Genomic DNA, 20,579 nt, shown 5'->3' with positions numbered 1-20,579 from the left:
GCGACGTGTGGAGATGTCTACGTTACAATCAATCAACAACAGAATATCCGATAAACTCCGTTAAACACAGATAACTCTTCAACAATGTCGAGACTAGTGTTCTAAGTCAGCATTGTTCTTAGCATCTATGACTTTCTAAAGTTTGAATGCCAATCCCTGCCAAAGTTTTCTACTTACAGGAAATTCCCTGTACGTGCCCTGGCAGATTTGTTAATAAAATAGTTTTAGAATTGTTACTATAATTATAATATTATTATTGCAGATAAAAACATATTAGATACGTATAAAATTAAAAATAATATTTTGGAGGGTGCTACATTCTTGTTTTTATTATTGAACGGAGGAGTTGTTAAAGCCTTGACATTTTTATTAGCGTCGTCCAAGTCGGGACCGTAGTGGAACTCCCTGTGCAGCTTCCCGGAGTACAGATCTTGGATGAACTGCTTCAACTTTCCGGGATCATCAATGTCTTTGAAATTTGGGAACAGATATATGTGCTTGAAGCTGTCGATGGCGATCAACGGAAGATCGCTTTCACCTTTACCCACATGGCGAAGCGTGTGAGCGAATGTTTTTCCATCGGCAGTCAAAAAATTAATATTTTCTAAAACAATAAAATTAAAAGAAATTACGATTTTTGTTTAAATTTCTCGAACTTACGCCTCTCGGAAAGTAACTCGCTTTGAACTACTTCATTGTACTTCTTGATGCTCTCATTATCATCGGATTTATGGTAGAGGATAAAAAATGGAAGACCTTCCACGGTAATATCTTCGGCGTTTTCAAAAGTGATTTCCCTAACTGCAGGAACGCATTTATTCAAAATCCATCCGTGCATCTCATCGAAATTATCCATTTTTCCCATGTAAGTGTCATCATCAGCATTGATGTCATTCTTGTCAGGCTTATAAACGATGACGGGTTGCCCAGGCGAATGCATCTGCTCTGAGGCATTACCAAATCCAACATGAAACTGGCAATCATCCTTAAAATTCCCGGCCACCCTTCTGAACATATTGTACTCGTGTTGATCTCTGCGATCAAAATAACCAATGATAATTCGCTTGGATGATTCCAGCTTACTAAGCTCTTTGATGGAATGGAACTCCTTAATTGGATCCTCCAACTGTTTTTTAACGAAACTGACGAAACCCTCTACAGATATCTGCCCTTTGAACTCCCCTTTGTCTGGATGCCCATTCCTTATCACTTTAAAGGTTGGATACTTGGTCAAACGGAACCGAATAGCGATTGCACTTTCTTTATCACAATCCACTTTGGCCATGACTACTTTTCCAGCATCTGGGAAGATTTCAGTAACTTTATCTGCAGCCTCATCGTAGAGCATATAGTTAATCCTAGACCAGTTGACATAGAAATTAATAATGACTAGTTCATTAGAGGCTAGAGTCAGATCTATTGTTTGTTGTGTTAACGTAACAGCACCGCTATTTGTGGGATTATAAATAATATGGGAAACCTGAAACGAAAGATTAAATATTGGTAGATATGATTCCCACTGAATTTGTTTCGTTTTGAAAGAGAAAATATACTTACTAAAATTACTGCTAAAAATGAAAGCCTCAATTTATCTCTAATACTATCCATGCTTTCGCCACCTTCGCACCTAATCAACAAAATTATGCTACAAGCAACAGTGGGCTATAAATCTAGACTATGTTCTGGATTCTGTGTTCAGTATATTTGGATTGGGATGAGTCTCGGGTGGAATATGAATGTTATTTGAAGGTCTTAATCCGCAACCAGTAGTACAGAGTTTATTTATATGCTGTTTATTGTTGTTCTCATGCAATTTATCAATGTGGTGTTTTGAGGCTATTGGAGACGCTATCGAGATGTTATCGAGATTTTCAGCGATATTAGTTCTATGATTAATTTTTTGGAGGCTGTTGCGATATTCGAAGAAAATGTGGTTCGAAGTTCCTATTTTTTCGTAATCAAACCAAATCAGAGTCGTAGTAACCCATTTTAACGAGATGGACTGATGCGAGGCAATGCCCTGATTTAAGCCTGGTGAGGATAGAAACTTCGGCTTTCTTATGATTTGTAGCTCCTCGAATCAGGGAATGGATGAGACAATGTTGAAATAAATCTTCCCTTTTTGGGATCCTATCAGCTCGGGTCTGGAACGCCAGCTATGGATCTGTTATACCGGGATAAAGTTCCGTATAATGTATCTTATCGCTGAGTTGTGGGTACTGTTGGCCAGTTCCTCCACTATCTCGTTGCCTTTTATGTCTTTAAGAGATAAGATCTAGGAGAGTTTGATCTGTGCACCTTTCTCTGTAAGATCTTTTCAGCATGCTCTTATCCAAGTTATCCAACAGTTTGTTCTTATTGTGTCCTTGTAGAAAGAAATTTGTTCCAGAAATCCTGCCGAGTCCGATAGTACTACTAGTTTCTTCCAGTATTGATGTCGATGGATAATGCAGCAGGATTGTCACATCATACAATAGTGTTTGGCCAGATGTGATTTTTTACGCACTCCAGCTCGAAAACAATGATTCCTTGTGGCGCTCAGAAGCAAGAACAATAGTGTTTGGTTAGGTGCACTTGTTTACAAACATCGACACATATAATAAGAAAACAGATATATCTAATAATAGATTTTAAAGCCTATTGTCAGGACATATTAGGGTCAATATTGTAATTATTTTGTTATTAGCGTCTTCCGAGTCGGGACCAAAGTGGAATTCCCTGTGCAGCTTCCCTGAGTACAGATCTTGGATGAACTGCTTCAACTTTCCAGGATCACTTTCACTTTTATCCTCATAATGCAGGGTGGGAGCGAATGTTTTTCCATCGGCAGTCAAAAATTTAATAGTTCTTAAAACAAAACGACTTTTTTGATATTTCCTCGAACATACGTCTCTCGGATAATAACTCGTATTGAATAATATAATTGTACTTTTTCATGCTCTCATAATCATCGTCTTTATGGAAGAGTATCAAAAGCGGAAGACCTTCCTCGGCAATTTCTTCGGCGTTTTCATAAGTGACTTCCCTAACCAAAGGAACGCATTTATTCGAAATCCACTCGTGCATCTCATGGAAATTATCCATTTTTCCCATATAAGTCTCATCATCAGCATTGGACCTATCCTTGTAAGGTCTAAATACGATGACGGGCTGCCCGGGAGGATGCATCTTCTCCGAGGCACCTCCAAAACCGATATGATACTGGCAATCATCCTTCAAATTCCCGGCCACCCTCCTGAACGTATTATACTCTGCTTGATCTCTGCGATCAAAATAACCAATGATAAATCGTTTGTCCGATTCTAGACTCTGCAAGCTCTTTGATGGAATTGAACTCCTTGATTGCATCCTCCAATTGCTTTTTAACGAAACCCTCTACAGATGTCTGATTTTTAAACTTCCTTTTATCTGGTTGTCCATTCCATATCACTTTAAGGCTTGGAAACTTGCTGATACGAAACCGAGAGACGACTGCACTTTCCTCTTCTCAGTTAACTTTTGCCAGGACTATTTTTCCAGCATCTGGGAAATCTTCAGCAACTTTATCGGCAGCCTCGTCGAAGATGGGCATCAGCATATACCTGGCCCTACAGTAGTCCAGATAGAAATTGATAATGACTAGTTCATTTGATGCTAGAATCCTGTCTATTGTTTGTTGTGTTAACGAGAGAGCACAACTATTTGTAGGATTATATGTAATATGGGAAACCTACAAATATAGCAAGCAACAAAATAAAAATTGGGTATTCTCATATAAGATTAAATTATATATTTATATAATTCCCATTGAATTATTTTCATTTTGAAAGAGGAAATGAACGGATTTGAATACAATTGTACACACCGTCCTGGCATAATTAACCGGTTGTTATAGGCACTTATTCTCTAGAAAATATACTTACTAAAATTACTGCTAAAAATGAGTACCTCACTTTTCGGTATCAACAAATTCACGAACGAATTCATGAATTTTGTTGCGTCATCTGGCGATCGTTTTACCTTTAACTTTCTTGCGCATTTCTACAATAGATGCCGCTAATTACACCTGTTTGTTCAAAATTCAATACAAAAATTGCAAGTTTGAATCTCAGAAACATAGTAAATATGTTCAACACAAGTGGAATGTTAAATACTAATTATGAGTAGAAACAAAGCTTCATTATATGAATGTTATTCGCAAGTATATTTATAAATAAACAAATTGGACGGAAAGACTATATTCACAATCATGTGTTGTGTCCAACCATTATTATTACAATTATTATTGTTAATATAGTGTATTAACGAATTACAGACATCCACGGCGTCGTTTATTAGTAACTTTATTATATAAACCTATACATCAGCATAAGACCGATTGTAACATTCCTTCCTATTTTTCAACTAAAAATCAAAATGTAGAATATCCCACGGAAGACAGTGACCGTATTAATAAGAATTGACTTTGTAAATACAATAAGTATTTGTAATTAGTCTTAGTCAATCTTTTAAAGTATCTTCATTGTCTTGGAAAGAACCCCAAGCGTACCAATTATTATAATAAACTTGTTTTAAACCAATTAAATTATTTAATTCCTACAACTGAGACTCCACAACGACAACACCAGAAGAAGATATTCCACTGTGTCCAGAATTCCATCCCTGGGACACGACACATGATAAAAATATAAACGCTTATTGACGGTCACCAAGACCATAAATGAGAGGAGTGGGATGTAAACAAACCTTGATGTTAAAAAAACAAGAACTTTATGTTATAAAATTGTTTATTTATAATTATTGATATTAAACAAATAAACGATTGAAATAATAAAGATGTGAAACAGTTTTGGTATTTAATATTTAAGACAAAAAATTGAAAAGTTTTGAAAACTATAAGAGGAAAATTTGAGAAACAATGCATAATTCTCCAAAAATAATAATGTTCAGATAAATCAAGAGAATAGTTTCTTTAAAATTGTTCATGTTAATAAGATAAAACAGAATAAAACGAAAAAAACAAGAAATACAGTATATTTATGTATAGATATATAATAATGAAATTTTACAAATATATATTTATATATTCCGTGTATATCTCCCAAAAAAAAATCGATCACAATATACCTTCCATTCAACTAATATACCGCAATGAAAACAAAGGAATTTTTGGAAACATATCCAAAAATATTAAACAAAGAATAATCATTATTTCCGTTTAATTTTAGTCGTTATTCAATAAAAAGTACGCTTTATAAAATGGAATGATAGAAATTTGTTTAAAACGTTATTGATAATTAATTATTAGCTTATCACTAATGTTCATTTATAAAATATAAATTACTGTTATGAGAGACGGTGCAAACATTCAATTATAATTAGCGATTTTTGATTGCATATTTCTTATTTTATTTTTGGTTTGTATATTTTTGTTTTTATTTTTTTTCTTTCTTTATTGTTGCGTTTTTCTTCTTTTTCTGCAGAGTACAAGGACAAAGTATTTCGTATTTTTTATACATTTTGATACTAAGTAAGAAATAGATAGGCACTACTATCATATAGAATCACAATGATATGCTTAACATTAGGACGATGTATAATATATTATATAATACCGCGAAATAATTAAATTATTATTTGTTCGTCTCGTGTTCTCTTTGTACATGAACAAACATAAGAATTAAAACAATTTGTGGTAAACAACGAACGTTCTTGGTTTGCGCTTAATTTGACTTTGTTTTCGTTTCTGAGGGTTTATGTTGGAATTTGAGCAGTTGAATATCTAGGCTGGAATCGATGAGTTTCGCGTTATCGGGCGGATCCCAGAAGAACGGGCATAGTTTGTCACAGTTATCACTACTGGCGTTGATCTTCGGCGGTGTGCTTTGGCTCTTCTTGATCTTCGATTTGAAGAAGGTTCCGGCGACGACGTCCGGATCGAGACCCAAAAGTTCCAGCACTTTTCGCGAGTTCTGCGTGATGTAGTTGTGGATGTACTCGGTGGGATCTGTTTGGGTTTCCTTGTGCGATATAGAAGCTATGCTTGGGATGTGGCCGTTCGGTGATGGTGGTTCTTCCCAGTAGAACATCTCGGGTGGATGCGATGAGCTGCGTGCGAGGATTGTGCTCTGCGAGTGATGCTGATGAGGGAGACGGGCGATGTTCGGGTTCGAATGCACGGAAAATTGCAACGACCCATTAGTCGGCGTCGTCATTTCCTGAAGGGCTTGGATGGCGTTTCGCACCTGAAACGCAAAATTGTCAATTAGGAGTTTTAATGTCATCCTTAAAAGCCCTCTTTTTCGAAAGGGTGAGATTATTTTATATGTCTGCAAAGTAACAGCTTAACGAAAGCTTTCTAAAACATCATATTTATAGATTTACAAGAAATTTTTATGGATATTATATTAATAGGTATAAATTATCCATATAGGTACAAATTTTAAATTTAGTATCAATAGACTACATTACAGTTGTAGCAACTTTAATAACTTCATTAATCTTAATTTTGATAGTCATAATAATTTAATTAAGTAACCAATAGAAATTAAATTGTAGCCTAAATCTTTATATAGTTATTACATAATAAATAGTAAATAGTATACTAATTATACATTTTGCCAAGTGTAGAAGAAATAAATAGTTTAATTTTGACGATGTTTCAAATTAAATAAAATAAATAAATTTAGAAATAATACGTATTAATGAAAAAAATAAGTAATATATCATATTTATATTAGTTTCATAACGTAAAGAAGTTAAACATCAACTGACACGGATAGATTTTGGATGGATGATCGAAGTTTTTGAATTGTTACTGGAAATATTCTAGTAAAATTGAAACGGTTTTTTTTTTGAATAAAAAGTTTAAGTTTATATTTTCAGATATGTTCTTGTTATTTAATTATACATAATTCATGAGTACATAATGCAACTTTACCAGCTGATTGTAAGAAAACTACAAATGTCACAATTATATCTCTTAACGTCTTTTAAAACCTATAGTTTTGGCTTCAATTTTGTTATTCAATTGTGTACGTGTTTATCACCGTTATTGAGAAATACTAGAAAAATGTAAAGATAGTTGTACTCATAAAAGTTAATAATTTTTTACAACTTTGACTGCTGATTATAAAAAAAATCATATATGTCACAAAAATATCATTTTATAACCTGTATTTTTAGCTTTAATTTCATTCTTCAATGATATATGTACTCAATATAGTTATTTAGAAATAATACAAAATGTAAAGACACTTGCGAGATGATTACAGATGAAAAAATAATTATATTTTTTGTAATCATAGATAAGTATAAACATTAATTTTCATAAATATTAATTAAATGTAATGATTTTGAAATGACATGTGTACTCATAAAGTTTTTTTTTACAACGTTTACAGCTGATTATAATAAAACTATACATGTCGCATATATATATCTTTACAAATTCTAAAGTCAATAATTTTGTCTTTAATTATTAGCTTCAATGATATATGTGCTAATCATAATTCTTGAGAAATATTACAAAATGTAATGACAATTGCCAGTTGATTGCAGATGAAACAATTATTATTATTTTTGTGTTTTGATGAGTACAATAATTTATTTTCCTACATATTAATTACCTTAAAATTAAAATGTAGCGTATATAATTTGTAAATGATACTTATATTCAAAAAGTTACTAAGAAACTGCATAGTTTTTTTTTATAATTTGACAGCTGATTTTAAGAAAATCATACATGTCTATAGTTTTTTCTTTAATTTTGTTCATGAATGATATATGTGCTAATCATAGTTCTTGAGAAAGTCAAATGTCAATTGTCACGCTTCATTTTTTGCTAAAAGGCATAATGAATTACTTAGATGCTTAAAATTTGGAAGTACATCAACAATGAAAATAATAATAAAGAAGTTTGAAATACCTCAACACTGAGTGTAGCAACATCCTGATGTAGAGCCATCAGATGAGAATCGTATTTTTCATCGTTCGACCTTTCGACGTCGTTTTTAAACTCGTTGTCGATGTCTTCCAGGGATCCAGTTTTGCTTTTGTTGGGCATCACCACGCTCCTCTGCCGCTCCACGCGTTCCCTCAACAAAGCCAAGTTGCTGGTAGCAATTCCGCCGATTCGCTGCCTGATCCTGGGATTCTCGTGAATTTCCTGCATCCTGTTGGAAAATAAAGGAAATCAATGGACCCAGTGTTTCTATCTTCCGCTCTTAGAATACCGTTAATGTGAGCAAACACAAAGCGACTGTTAAACAATAGATTTAGGGTCAAGGCACCAAGCAAACTCAATAGGTGATTGTTCCTAGTTTGGATCTGAGGTTCTCAAACTATATCTGTCACCTTCTGTGCTCTCAAAAATTAAACGGCAAATTTTTTATCTAATAAACAGTTGTATCACAGTACAACAACAAACAAATAGGGTTGGCAAAAAGGTTGAAAAACACTGGTTTAGATTATGGTTGACTTACTTTAAGTTGAATTTTGCATGCCTCGGACTGTTCGATGCGACGTGCAGAGGTGATCTGTTCGGGGATAACGGCGTGTTTTCGCCGTCTTCGTGCATGTTTTCATCATCTTCGCTGATTGATGGCAACGTCAGGGATGGTAATCCGTTACCCTCGGATTCCTGCTGAAAGTTGAGAAAACAGAGCATGTAGTCTACTGAGTGTGCATTTCTTAAAAGCCTCTTTCCATGTAAATCCGTTAAAAGCCTAATGAAAATAGATGCGGCGTAAGAAAGAAACAAAAAAGTAAAATTTGTGGAAGAAAAGAAAGAAACTCTAAGCTTTTCTTTCAATATAGAAACTTCTTCTTAGTTTATGAATGTTTTGTAAATATCATCGATTTACATAAAATCTAGTATAATTCTTTAAAAACAGAACGATTATTAAAAAAAAGCTCGTAGATTCATTTACAAATTTAAATTATTGGAGTAAAATAAGTAGTTTTGAATATAAGATCAAAAAATGAAAGGAAAAATGTAATTACAAGATGCTCCTTTGAACTTGTCAAAATCGCTCGAAACCCTTAAAGCGACACGTAAACTCGGCGTTCAAAGATACTGAAAGGTTACACAGAATCGAACTTGGTTGAAATAAAGAGTAGAAAAGAAGTAAATACAAACTACAACGATATTCTTTTGAAGACAAGAACAAAGCTCGTATATAACTTATACAAATTTATTTCTCATCTATCCACAACCCCTTTTGTATATCCCTACAACTCCGTTATTCTATTCCAATCTCATATTCAATTATTTTCAATATTCGCGGAACAAAGGCGTTGTACGTTTTAAATTGGATGCGGAATGTTGGAATAGCTATGGTCTCGTCAGCAATGAAGCTCTCATGTTCTGTACTCCATACGTGGTTTAATTACGTCCTACAAATTATTCCCATGCTCTGTATAATAAATATTCTATTACACCAATAGATTTAATATTTTATTATTTAAGGTATTTTCAGAATTTCTCTTTTTGACAAAATATCTATTGTCATACTTTATTACAAAACTTTTCAAAGTTCTAAATTTTCTCCAATTTTTTGCTTTTTTCGTATGAAAAATATTCTATTACATCAAATCTCAAAAGTCTCGGTTTACGAAAAAAAGTCTCAAAAGAAGAAACTCCTTGGATTATAATATTTTTTACATGGATTCTTATAGAAAATTGATTTAAATTATGCGGAAAGACCGCAAAAACAATTTGGTTTTCGAACAATCAAATTCGGTTTTCGAAATATTCGACAAATGTAGTTGCATATAAAATATAACTAAATATTTTAAAGATATATTACTTTACTAAATATAAACATTATCTATTAGAAAAATAAATGAATTATAAAAATATGTGTTCAATATTTCTCATTTTAAAGTTAGATTGCAAGGTTAATTAATGAAAGACTCGGTTCCCGAATTTTTAACTAATTTTGATTTCTTTGGAAATTTTAACTCTTCAAGAATTCGGTATTCAAACATCCTTAATTATAGTATTATATTCAATGTACAAAGTTGCACTGTACGTTATTTTCCAATTAACTAGTAAATTCAAAAAAATATTATTATAAAATTTCATCTTCTTGAAAAGTACTCATTTCTAAATTTTTTTCTTTTACAAATTTTTCTTAAGATTTTCTTGAAAAATAAATATTAATGGATTTAATAATTTAAAACAAAAAAAAACTCATTTATTCCCATTTTCTGCTTGTCAATTCATCAATTATATCAATATATACAATACCTCATGATAAAACATTACATTTAATGTATTAATTTTCAATTACAAAACTTTGTACGTCGAGAACAAAAGCTTTTAAGCCGAAGTTGGAGTTCACATTGATAAGTTTCAAAGCAATAACAATTTCTTTCTATTACAATAATTGTAGCAAGAAAATTACATTATATAACAATGAAATTGGACTTTCAATTGTATATTTTTATAATACAGCGCATTACATAATAAATATTGTATGGGATTGTTAACGTTTCGATCCTTTTCAATTTGAGTGTTTGGTTGCATCTTTTGCTTTGGCTTTTCTACGGTTTGCTTTCGGAATATTTTATGTAAATAGCGCGGGATTTTCAAGATGCAAAAATTGAATTCGAAGAAACCAACGCCGAAGTGCATCATCGTGCAAATATTGTTAGTGCGATGCAATCTCGTTTATTCTCCCCTATCAAACGTCCAATATACTTTTTTTCATCGTGATTTTTTTCGTTTCGTATCTCTCCTTCGGTTTGCTTATTTGAGCTTAAACATTTACAGAGCGTACGAGTTTCCCTTTGGGGAAAAACTGAATGCTTCCTTCACCTATGACCTAACCTACATACAATAGTAGTTTCATTAGCTTTGGTTTTGTATTTTTCTACTAAATTTCATTAAATATTAACAATTGTAATGAACGTAAAATAAATGTAAAATTTTCGAATTTCATTTTATAAATGTTAATAATTTTATTTATTCTTAATATTAATTATTTCTAATATATTTTAATGAGAAATATGTGTTTTTTTTATATATATTTTCATTTAATTAATTTGTTATCAAATAAAATAATACTGTAAATATAATCAAAGACAACAATAGTGAACGTCATTTTGTTTGCAATACGTCAATACCTCATATAGTACAGTTTTAATCAGTTCTGATTCACACGGTTTTGAAAATTTAAAAAAAAACGGAAATAAATTCTAAAAAATTAGTACACAAAAATTGTTTATTTTTGTATTCGTTGATTAGTCCAGTTATAAACAGTTAGGAATAATTGTATAACCGATTACCCATAATATGATAGGTAATACAGCTTCGATCATCCGGATTCATTCGGTTTTGAAAATTAAAAAAATTAAATTAAATCTAAAAAATTAGTACGGTTCCAAACAATCCGGTATATTAGTAGAACCGATTAGTGATTCATTCGGTTTTGAAAATTAAAAAAAAAAACTACAAATAAATTCTAAAAAATGAGTACACAAAAATAGTTTATTTTTTATTCCTTGATTAGTCCGGTTCCAAAAAGTCCGGCATATTAGTAGAACCGATTACCCGTACTATGAGAGATAATACGGTTTCGATCAGTCCGGATTCATTTGGTTTTAAAATAAATAAATTCTAAAAAAATTAGTACACAAAAATAGATTAATTTTTGTATTATTTGATTAGTCCGGTTTTAAACATGTATTATATTATAAAAAATATGATTTTTCTTGCAATTTTTATTTAAAATTACTGAACAGAAAAGTTTTATTAATTGTAAATTAATTTATTAATTATAATATGAAATTCAGCAAGTAATTACAAACGATGGAAATACATTAAATTATGAATCAATTACAATGTTATTTATCGAATATTCAAATTTAATTAAATGTTGAATTAATGTAAATTGATTATTCTGCTTGTAATATTTATGAAAAAACGTTTTATTCCTGATACGGATTTCCCTTAATCGTGAGGCATTTGTGAGACCATAACTTTTAAAACTGGAAAAGGGAAATAGGGCGGAGATGTACCTTTTTCATACTAACTGAAGATTTTTAAAAGTACATCACGTCATTTTAGAGTAATGCGTCAAAGGATTAGTCTTTCAGACGCCAAGCGAGTAACGGTTTTCAAAAACGTTCGTCGATAGTTGTTTCTGATATTTTTAATATCTGTGCTTATTCATGTGTCGTGTAGTGCAAGTTATTCTGCATCAATGTCTTGATTTCATCATTATCACTAGCAGAACTTTAAGGCTGAAATCATCAGCTCTAAACTTAGAGAATTATGTTCCTAAAGTTAAAGCAACTAAAGAATATATCTTAGTTATTGCTTTAGTGGCATTTTTGGCTTTACAGTAAAAGTATCAAAGTCTAAAACGTACTTTGTTTTCTTCCATCTTCACGAGTATACTAAATATGTCAAACCGAATGATGGTTGAAATCTCATTTTTTAGTATATATACACTAGTTCATTGTTTTCCATAATTCTGATATATTTAGGCATCGCCAATGGTATTTAACGAAACTCGTCAGGAACTTTCCGGATAACTTGATTTATAAATTAATTACTAACGTTATATTTAACGGAGTTTCTTAGACGCCACGCGAGTAACGATGTTACGAAATGCCGCGCGAGTAGCGGAAGTTTAAGGACTAATGGAAAGAAGATTCTACAAATATAATTACCTCTGCTTCGTATCCTTCTCTAACGTTGAAGGTGAGATCGTGCTGGATATCGTTTGCAAACTCCTGTTGATATTCCGGGTAGAGGCGAAGGACCTCGACGAGTCCCAGGATGTGAATGCACTTCAGATCGCAATAGGTCAGGGCTCTCACATCGCTGCTCGATTTTATTATGATGTCATTCGCACCACCTGCGCCGCCTCCGCTTGAAGGGCCGTTCGTGTTATGCTGCAGATGCATATTAATATCACTGCCAACCAAATCACCCTTCCCTTGAAACAAAAAAAAAAGAAGAATAACAGAAAATAAAAACATTGAACTAATTATCGATGGATTAAGAAAAGATGTTACAAGAACAAGAAAAACGTGAAACATTTCCTAACGATGTTCCTAAATTATTTACAGTGCAAATAATGCGGTAAAACGCTTCAAAATCTCTAGAGGCAACTTGTCTGCACCGCACAACGGACGGACACGGCAAACACATTACTACCACATTTATCCCATGAGATTCATCGCGGAATTTACCCGAGACATAATTATCTAATATAAGGTATTATATATACAAATATAATATAGGAATTAAATCAATTTGAAATTATATCTTTTTTTTTATTAAAATACAATTTAAATTTTATTTTTAAATAATTCTAAACGCAAATATCAAAATGATGCTGTAATATAGGGTGTCCCAAAATTAACGCAAGATTTGAATTTGCTGCCATTTGTGCAGTAAAGTGTTGGCAACCCCAAAAAATAAATAATTTGACAGCTGAGATGTTAGGGTTAGTATAAATTGAATGGATTATTGAGCATCAACAAGTGGATGCTGATTTTTCGAGCAAAATCATCCTAAGCGATGAAGCACATTTTGAGGCTGGTCAAGCAGTGAATGTCACTGGTGCTCGATATAGCGACATGATAACACACTTCTTTCTGCCTCAGTTGGATGATATTGATATAGATGACATGTGGTTTCAACAAGATGTTGCCACATGCCATACAGCCCGTGAAACAATTCAATTACTGCAAGAGACATTTCCTAGTCGTGTACTCTCTCGTTTCGGTGATCAGAATTGGCCCCTAGATCTTGTGATTTAACACCATTAGATTTCTTTTTATGGGGTTATTTGCAGTCTAAGGTCTATGTCAACAAGCCCACAACCATCCGTGCATTACAGGAGGAAATTAAAAGCTGCATCAACAAAATTCAGCTACATTTATGCAAAATGGTCATGGAAAATTTCGATAAAAGAGTGCGTATGTGCCAGCAAAACTGTGGAAGCCATTTTCCCGATGTGTTATTCCATAAATAACCCTATCCTATGTATTTTATAATTCAATAAAAAAATCACAACCTGAAGACTAAAAAACTGTGTTTTCTATTTAATACAAATTTTGCGTTAATTTTGGGACACCCTTTAAAACGTGAAAAATAAACAATCTAAAGATTATATAATTGATCTTTTTTTAGTTTTATTTGTAATGCAAATATAAACAGGTCTCTTTTGGAAATTATGTAATTCTTATGGAGAAATTGTTTTCAATTGTGCGGAAAGATATCAGTTTTTGAACAAAAAATCCAATACTAGTTTTGATTTCGACACACAAGGTTGCACTATTATTTCTCTTGAACAAAATCAGAATTTTTATATATAGTAATTTATAGTAAAAGTATAAAATACCGGTAAATCTGCACATTTAACAACTTGGTTTTAAGTAAATGTGTACTTTTACCTTAACGTATACATATACAAAGATCAATTGTTGCGTAAAAGGACATTTCAAAATTTATATAATTCTCATTTATTTTTCAGAAAAAAAACAATTTTGTAAATTATATAATTATGATAAAATGGAATTACATTAAATTATTTGTACTCATATTGAGTATACGTCTCAGATATTCTGAAAAAATGATTAATACAACTGTTTCATCTCCTACTTTTCAAAGCGTTATAAATCTGCTTCATCTTTAGTTTCTTTTTGTCTTTTTCAACCTTGGTTAGAAGACAAAACAAATAAAATTAATAATGTAATCATAATATTCTTATAAATTACATACTAATACTCTTACAGATTACTATAAAAATGATCTAAGTAATGTTTTCCAAAAGTTTGAAATTATGCTAGTGATTCTTAAGATCACCTTGAAATATTACGTTTTCCAAACCAGAATTAAACTCATAAAATTATATTATTTTGTTTTTTTATTTTTCATCCTGAAAATATATTTATTTTATTGAACTGAATAATAATTTGTTTAGTTTTAGTTTTGTTAAAAGAAGGATCTGATTAATAATTTGTCACTTTTTTCAATAAGAGATATTTGTAAAATTAATTAAAACAGGAAATTTGGTATTACATAAAAAATATTTTTTATTTTTAAATTAAAAATATACAGGTAAAAATGCATTATAGTAAATATCACAAAATCTGGAATTTCATTAAATAATTTGTACTCATATTGAGTATAGGTCTCAGATATCCTACTCCTACACCTTCATCTCCTACTTTTCAAAGCGTTGTACATCTGCTTCATCTTTGAATTCATCTTTGGTTTCTTTTTGTCTTTTTCAATTTTGGCTATGTTTTTGTTATTTAGCTTCAGAATAACGGATGAAGAAGATGCATGTGTTCTGGCGATACGTTTCGTTTTGTCTTTTTCCACCTCGGTTAAGTTGATGTTATTCGTCTTCAAAGCAACGGATGAAGATGCATTTGTTCTGGCGATACGCTTCGGCTTTGTCGGGGCATAATTTTTCACTTCTGGTAGGACTATTGTTCCTTCTGCATTAATTACCTCCATAGGTTTTTGAGGTTCCTCTTCGCTCCTATATAAAGTTATATAGTTCTCTGAGCAATCAGGGGGTGCTAAAAGCATCACAGCCAGCTCTAAAGTCGTCAACTTAGGATACATGGATGCCATCTTGTATATACAGAAATTTCGATATAATTTACTTAGGTCCACTCACGTAGGCTTTCAGAACACAACTGATAATTTTTACAAAAAAATAGGTAAAGTTGATTTTTACCTGAGACAAAATAAGGGTAGTGATTAATGAGGTTTTATTGCAGTTTTCTGGAAATTAATATTGAGGGCAATAAAATTGGAAAGTTTAGTTTATATTACAGATTCAAAATTCCAAGAAGAAACAAAATTTCAAAACATATTCATTTACATATTATTTATTTCTCAAACTTTTTTTTTCAGACTCAGTTTTATTCTTACATTAATAATAATTAAATTATAATTGAGCTTATCCCAATTTCAAATAGTTTCTGATATATTTTTATATTTTAACAGACAGTTTTCATTAAATTTAATGTTTTTGTTATTATAAGTTCACATCTCGGGAAATTACACTAAAAGCATTCTCTGTTAACTGCTCATTAGTATCTGTCTATTTGCATATTACTAAGATCATTTCGCATTCTGTTTGTATCTTCAAATACATAATATTCCTTAATTCGTGCTAAATCTACTCACATTAAATATCCATGATAAACATACATATTTTATGTAAACTTATTATATATTACCTTTAAATTAGTTACAAATTTACTTACACCCAATTTGATAAATGTGTACATTTACCAGTATTTTATACATTTACCTTAACGTATACATATACAAAATACAAAGACCAATTGATGCGTAAAAATAATTCAAAAATTATATAATTATACATTTTTAATTAAGAATTGATAAAAATTGAAATAGAAAAAATATAAACAATAAATGAAAAATGTGTAGAAACATACATATTTTTTGTAAGTAACTTTCATAAAAGAAAAATTGTCTAAAGTAATCTTTATAATATTTCGTATTACAATCAAAATTAAAGCAAAATGATATAAAAAACGTTACTTTTCTGACACTTCGTATAAGTAACTGAAATTACAATTTTGTAATTTGTGCGCTGAGGTAGGAAAGTAATTACAGAAATAGAAGGACGAGGAAACGGCATAGGGGAATTATATGAAATGGATGAAATATGTATACTATCCTAGCTGGGTGTGGTGAAGCAGTGCAGTCACAAGAGAATTAACTCTAGTAGAATTAGAAAAGAAATGGCGTTAGAACATGCGCAAATACATACGCATGTAAACATGATATTAATCAATATTATTAGTTATTTCTATGTATTAACAGATATTTTCATAATAATTATAACATTTTGTTTTTTTTGTTTTATATAAACAAAATATTTTTCTATAAAATTTTATTGTTTAAATTATTATAAAAAATATAATAAAATTTTGTACATTAACAATAATTTTTATTAAATTTATATATTAAGTTGTGTATAGTTGTTTCGTCTAAAAAAATGCATGCTTGCATAAATATTCTTTGCATATTTTAATGTATAGGGCACAATAATATCCATATTTATCTATTAATTTAAAGAACGAAAGTGTAATAAAATATGGTTTCTATTTAGAATTGTAAAAGATAATTCATGGTGATTATTAAATTTTATTAATTGTTAAATAATTTAAATGTAATAATTTACATAAAAAATGTTTGCTTTTAATTATCATAGATATTTAATGTGAGTATATTTAGCACGAATTAAAGAATATTATGAATTTGAAAATACAAACAGAATGCGAAATGATCTTAGTAATATGTAAATAGACAGATAAAATAATCTGACAAATAAATAATATATAAATGAATATATTTTGAGAATTTTCTTCTTGGAACAAATTTTGAATCAGTAATAAAATCTAAACTTTCCAATTTTATTGCCCTCAATGTTAATTTCCAGAAAACTACAATAAAACCTCATTAATCACTACCCTTATTTTGTCTCAGGTAAACATCAACTTTACCTATAAATGTAATACTTTTTTTGCAAAAATTATCAGTTGTGTTCTGAAAGCCTACGTGAGTGGACCTAAGTTTCTGAGTAAATTATATCGAAATTTCTCTATATACATGATGGCATCCATGTATCCTAAGTTGACGACTTTAGAGCTGGCTGTGATGCTTTTAGCACCCCCAGATTGCTCAGAGAACTATATAACTTTATATAAGAGCGAAGAGGAACCTCAAAAACCTATGGAGGTAATTAATGCAGAAGGAACAATAGTTCTACCAGAAGTGAAAAATTATGCCCCGACGAAGCCGAAGCGTATCGCCAGGACAAATGCATCTTCACCCGTTGCTTTGAAGATGAATAACAACAACCTAACCGAGGTGGAAAAAGACAAAACGAAACGTATCGCCAAGACAAATGCATCTTCTTCATCCGTTATTCTGAAGCCGAATAACAAAAACATAGCCAAAGTTGGAAAAGACAAAAAGAAACCAAAGATAAATTCAAAGATGAAGCAGATGTACAACGCTTTGAAAAGTAGGAGATGAAGGTGTAGGAGTAGGGTATATGAGACCTATACTCAATATGAGTACAAATAATTTAATGAAATTCCAGATTTTGTGATATTTACTATAATGCATATTTACCTGTATATTTTTAATTTAAAAATAAATAATATTTTTTATGTAATACCAAATTTCCTGTTTTAATTAATGTTACAAATATCTCTTATTGAGAAATTACTAATCAGACCCTTCTTACAATAAAACTGAAACTAAACAAATTATTATTCAGTTTAATAAAATAAATATATTTTCAAGATGAAAAATATAAAACAAAATAAAACTCGTAATATAATTTTGTGAGTTTTATTCTGCTTTGGAAAATTTCTTATTTCAATGTGATCTAAAGAATCACTAGTAAATAACAGCATAATTTCAAACTTTTGGAAAACATTTTTATAAATATCTGTACTGCGAAGAGTATTAGTATGCAATTTATAAGAATATTATGATTACATTATTAATATTATTTTTTTCTTTCCGCAGTCTACCGTATTTTTCGGACAATAAAACGCACCTCAAATTTAGAGACAATTTATTGAAAAAGATATTTTAATAAAACGTTCCCAAAATTTAAATCCATTTTTCTATGAGAAGGTGCGTCTTATAGTCTGAAAAAATAGGTATTTTTTGGAATCATTTTTATTTTGAGTAGTTTTAATTAATGTTTGTCTATAGAAATAATGTTATTATATACTTTGTAATATGTTTTTATAAAATAGTATAATGTTGATTGGTAATCAAATGAAAATAGTAATAATCTTGATGCAAACCATAAATAATATTTTTGGAGCAACAATTATTTGCTTCTTTACGTCGTTTTGAAAATTATAGAGTAAATTTATAGAAAAATGAAGTACCATATTATACCAAAATATTTAGGTGCGGTTCTTGCTGCAAAAAATCTGGCCACCCCTAATATATGTAATTATTTTATGAAAAATACTTTCATAGAAAAAAGTATTGCATAAGTTTTAATTAATAAATAAATGAAACAAAATAACAATAAATAAAACATAGCAAAGCATTGAAATTATATAATATATTATAAAACAATGTTTTCCATTAATTACGCGTAATGGAAATACGGTATAACAATAGACGTTATATAATTATAAAATATTGATGAATTACCAAAAAAACTGAGTAAGCAATTTAAAATCGCGTACGGCTCAATATCGGGGGATTTAATGGAGCATTTGAGCTGTTATTGGGAGATGATCATTAATGGGAACGGAAATATATAAATCGCGGAATAAAAGGGACCCCGAGATGAAACCGAGAAAAGGGTTCTGAGCGGAATAGGGGAAAAGTTAAATGGAATCAATTAAGGGTGAGAACAATCGGGATCGGATCCGATCCGGAGGTTTGGATGGCGTTGAATGAGAAAATGAAGAAGTGAATTTAAGAATTTACGCATTTCTGATGGTAATTACGAACTGGAATATAAGCACGTAATTGCAGAACGTCGGTGAATTGCGTAATTATGAATTTAAGAGAGTAATTTTGTATTGTGGAGTTTTCGAAAAGCGTACATGTGAATTATATAAGAAGATAATTTAAGTATTTAATTGCGTATTCAAAACAATTGGAACAGGTATAAAACTATAGAAAAGTAGTATAAAATAATATTCATGAAAATAAAGTTATTTAGATATATTGTCAGTGTTCAGTTAACGTACACAACCTACTTTACGTTATGTACAAATATACATTCAATTATCGATTTTTGGATACACATGTTTGATTGTTTGCATGAACGTACTGGACACGTTTAAATATATAATCAGTGTTCAGTTAACGTACACGAGCTACTTTACTTTTTGTACGAATGTATATTAATTGAATTAGCTTATATTAAGAACACATATATCATTGTTAACATGAACGTCCTAGGTGCATATTTTTACATATTTAAATTTTGTCTTTTCTTTGTTATAATCATGTAGTTATTATCGAATATAACTTCAAAATTGCTTGAATAGAATTGAAAAATGGTTGAAGAAATGGCGAATTAAAACGAATGAAGCAAAATCGAGTCACGTAACATTTACACTTAAAAAGTTACTCCAGTTACTTTAAACAATAATATTATCCCAGAAGCTGATGATGCCAAATACCTGGGTATTATTTTGGATTGCAGGATTACACATAACTAAGCAATTAGGAATCAAATTCGCTAAATTTGCCCTGGTGTGGGCCTATGGTAAATAGCTTTGGGGAACAGCGAGCAAACATTGATATAATTCGACGTTATCAATCAAAGTGTCTGCGCACCCTGGTGCAAGCTCACATAACGACCTGATCCACAATGACCTCGAAATTAATACCGTGAAAAGTGAAATTTCTATGTTTAGTGAGCAGTTAGAAAAGCACCCTAATACTCTAGCTATAAATTTATTAGACAATGGTGAAACCGCCCATACACTAAAAAGGTATAACATCCTTGATATCCCTTATAGATTTTGAAATTAGAAAAATGTTTTTAGTTATTTGTTTTTATTGTTAAAATTAATATTTATTTATATTATAT

General features: G+C 30.7%; 2 protein-coding genes and 1 pseudogene across 2 annotated transcripts in view; all 3 read right to left on the bottom strand.

Moving 5' to 3' along the window:
* Positions 1 to 290: 290 nt before the first annotated feature.
* LOC108558800 (endoplasmic reticulum resident protein 44-like) lies at positions 291 to 1,695 on the bottom strand (the record flags this gene model as incomplete). Its single annotated transcript, XM_017915831.1, has 3 exons — positions 1,558 to 1,695; positions 661 to 1,480; positions 291 to 604 (listed from the first exon to the last, which is right to left on the bottom strand). Coding segments are annotated over exons 1-3 (1,185 nt in total), but the record flags the coding sequence as incomplete, so codon positions are not given.
* Positions 1,696 to 1,826: 131 nt separating this feature from the next.
* Positions 1,827 to 4,018, bottom strand: LOC108558797 (annotated as a pseudogene).
* Positions 4,019 to 5,435: 1,417 nt separating this feature from the next.
* Positions 5,436 to 20,579, bottom strand: part of LOC108558801 (potassium voltage-gated channel subfamily H member 8) — a 54,256-nt gene continuing 39,112 nt past the window's right edge. The window contains exons 10-13 of the mRNA XM_017915832.1: positions 12,661 to 12,929; positions 8,463 to 8,623; positions 7,907 to 8,153; positions 5,436 to 6,224 (exon numbers count right to left, since the gene is read on the bottom strand). Coding sequence (XP_017771321.1) covers positions 5,703 to 6,224; positions 7,907 to 8,153; positions 8,463 to 8,623; positions 12,661 to 12,929 — 1,199 coding nt within the window. The 3' untranslated portion in view covers positions 5,436 to 5,702. The remainder of the gene's footprint in view (positions 6,225 to 7,906; positions 8,154 to 8,462; positions 8,624 to 12,660; positions 12,930 to 20,579) is intronic.

The sequence above is a fragment of the Nicrophorus vespilloides genome, unplaced genomic scaffold, assembly GCF_001412225.1.
Source record: "Nicrophorus vespilloides isolate i.1.1-1 unplaced genomic scaffold, Nicve_v1.0, whole genome shotgun sequence".
Taxonomy (NCBI): Eukaryota; Metazoa; Arthropoda; class Insecta; order Coleoptera; family Silphidae; genus Nicrophorus; species Nicrophorus vespilloides.
The sequence above is the reverse complement of the archived record's forward strand: the minus strand, read 5'-3'. Positions and strand labels throughout refer to the sequence as shown.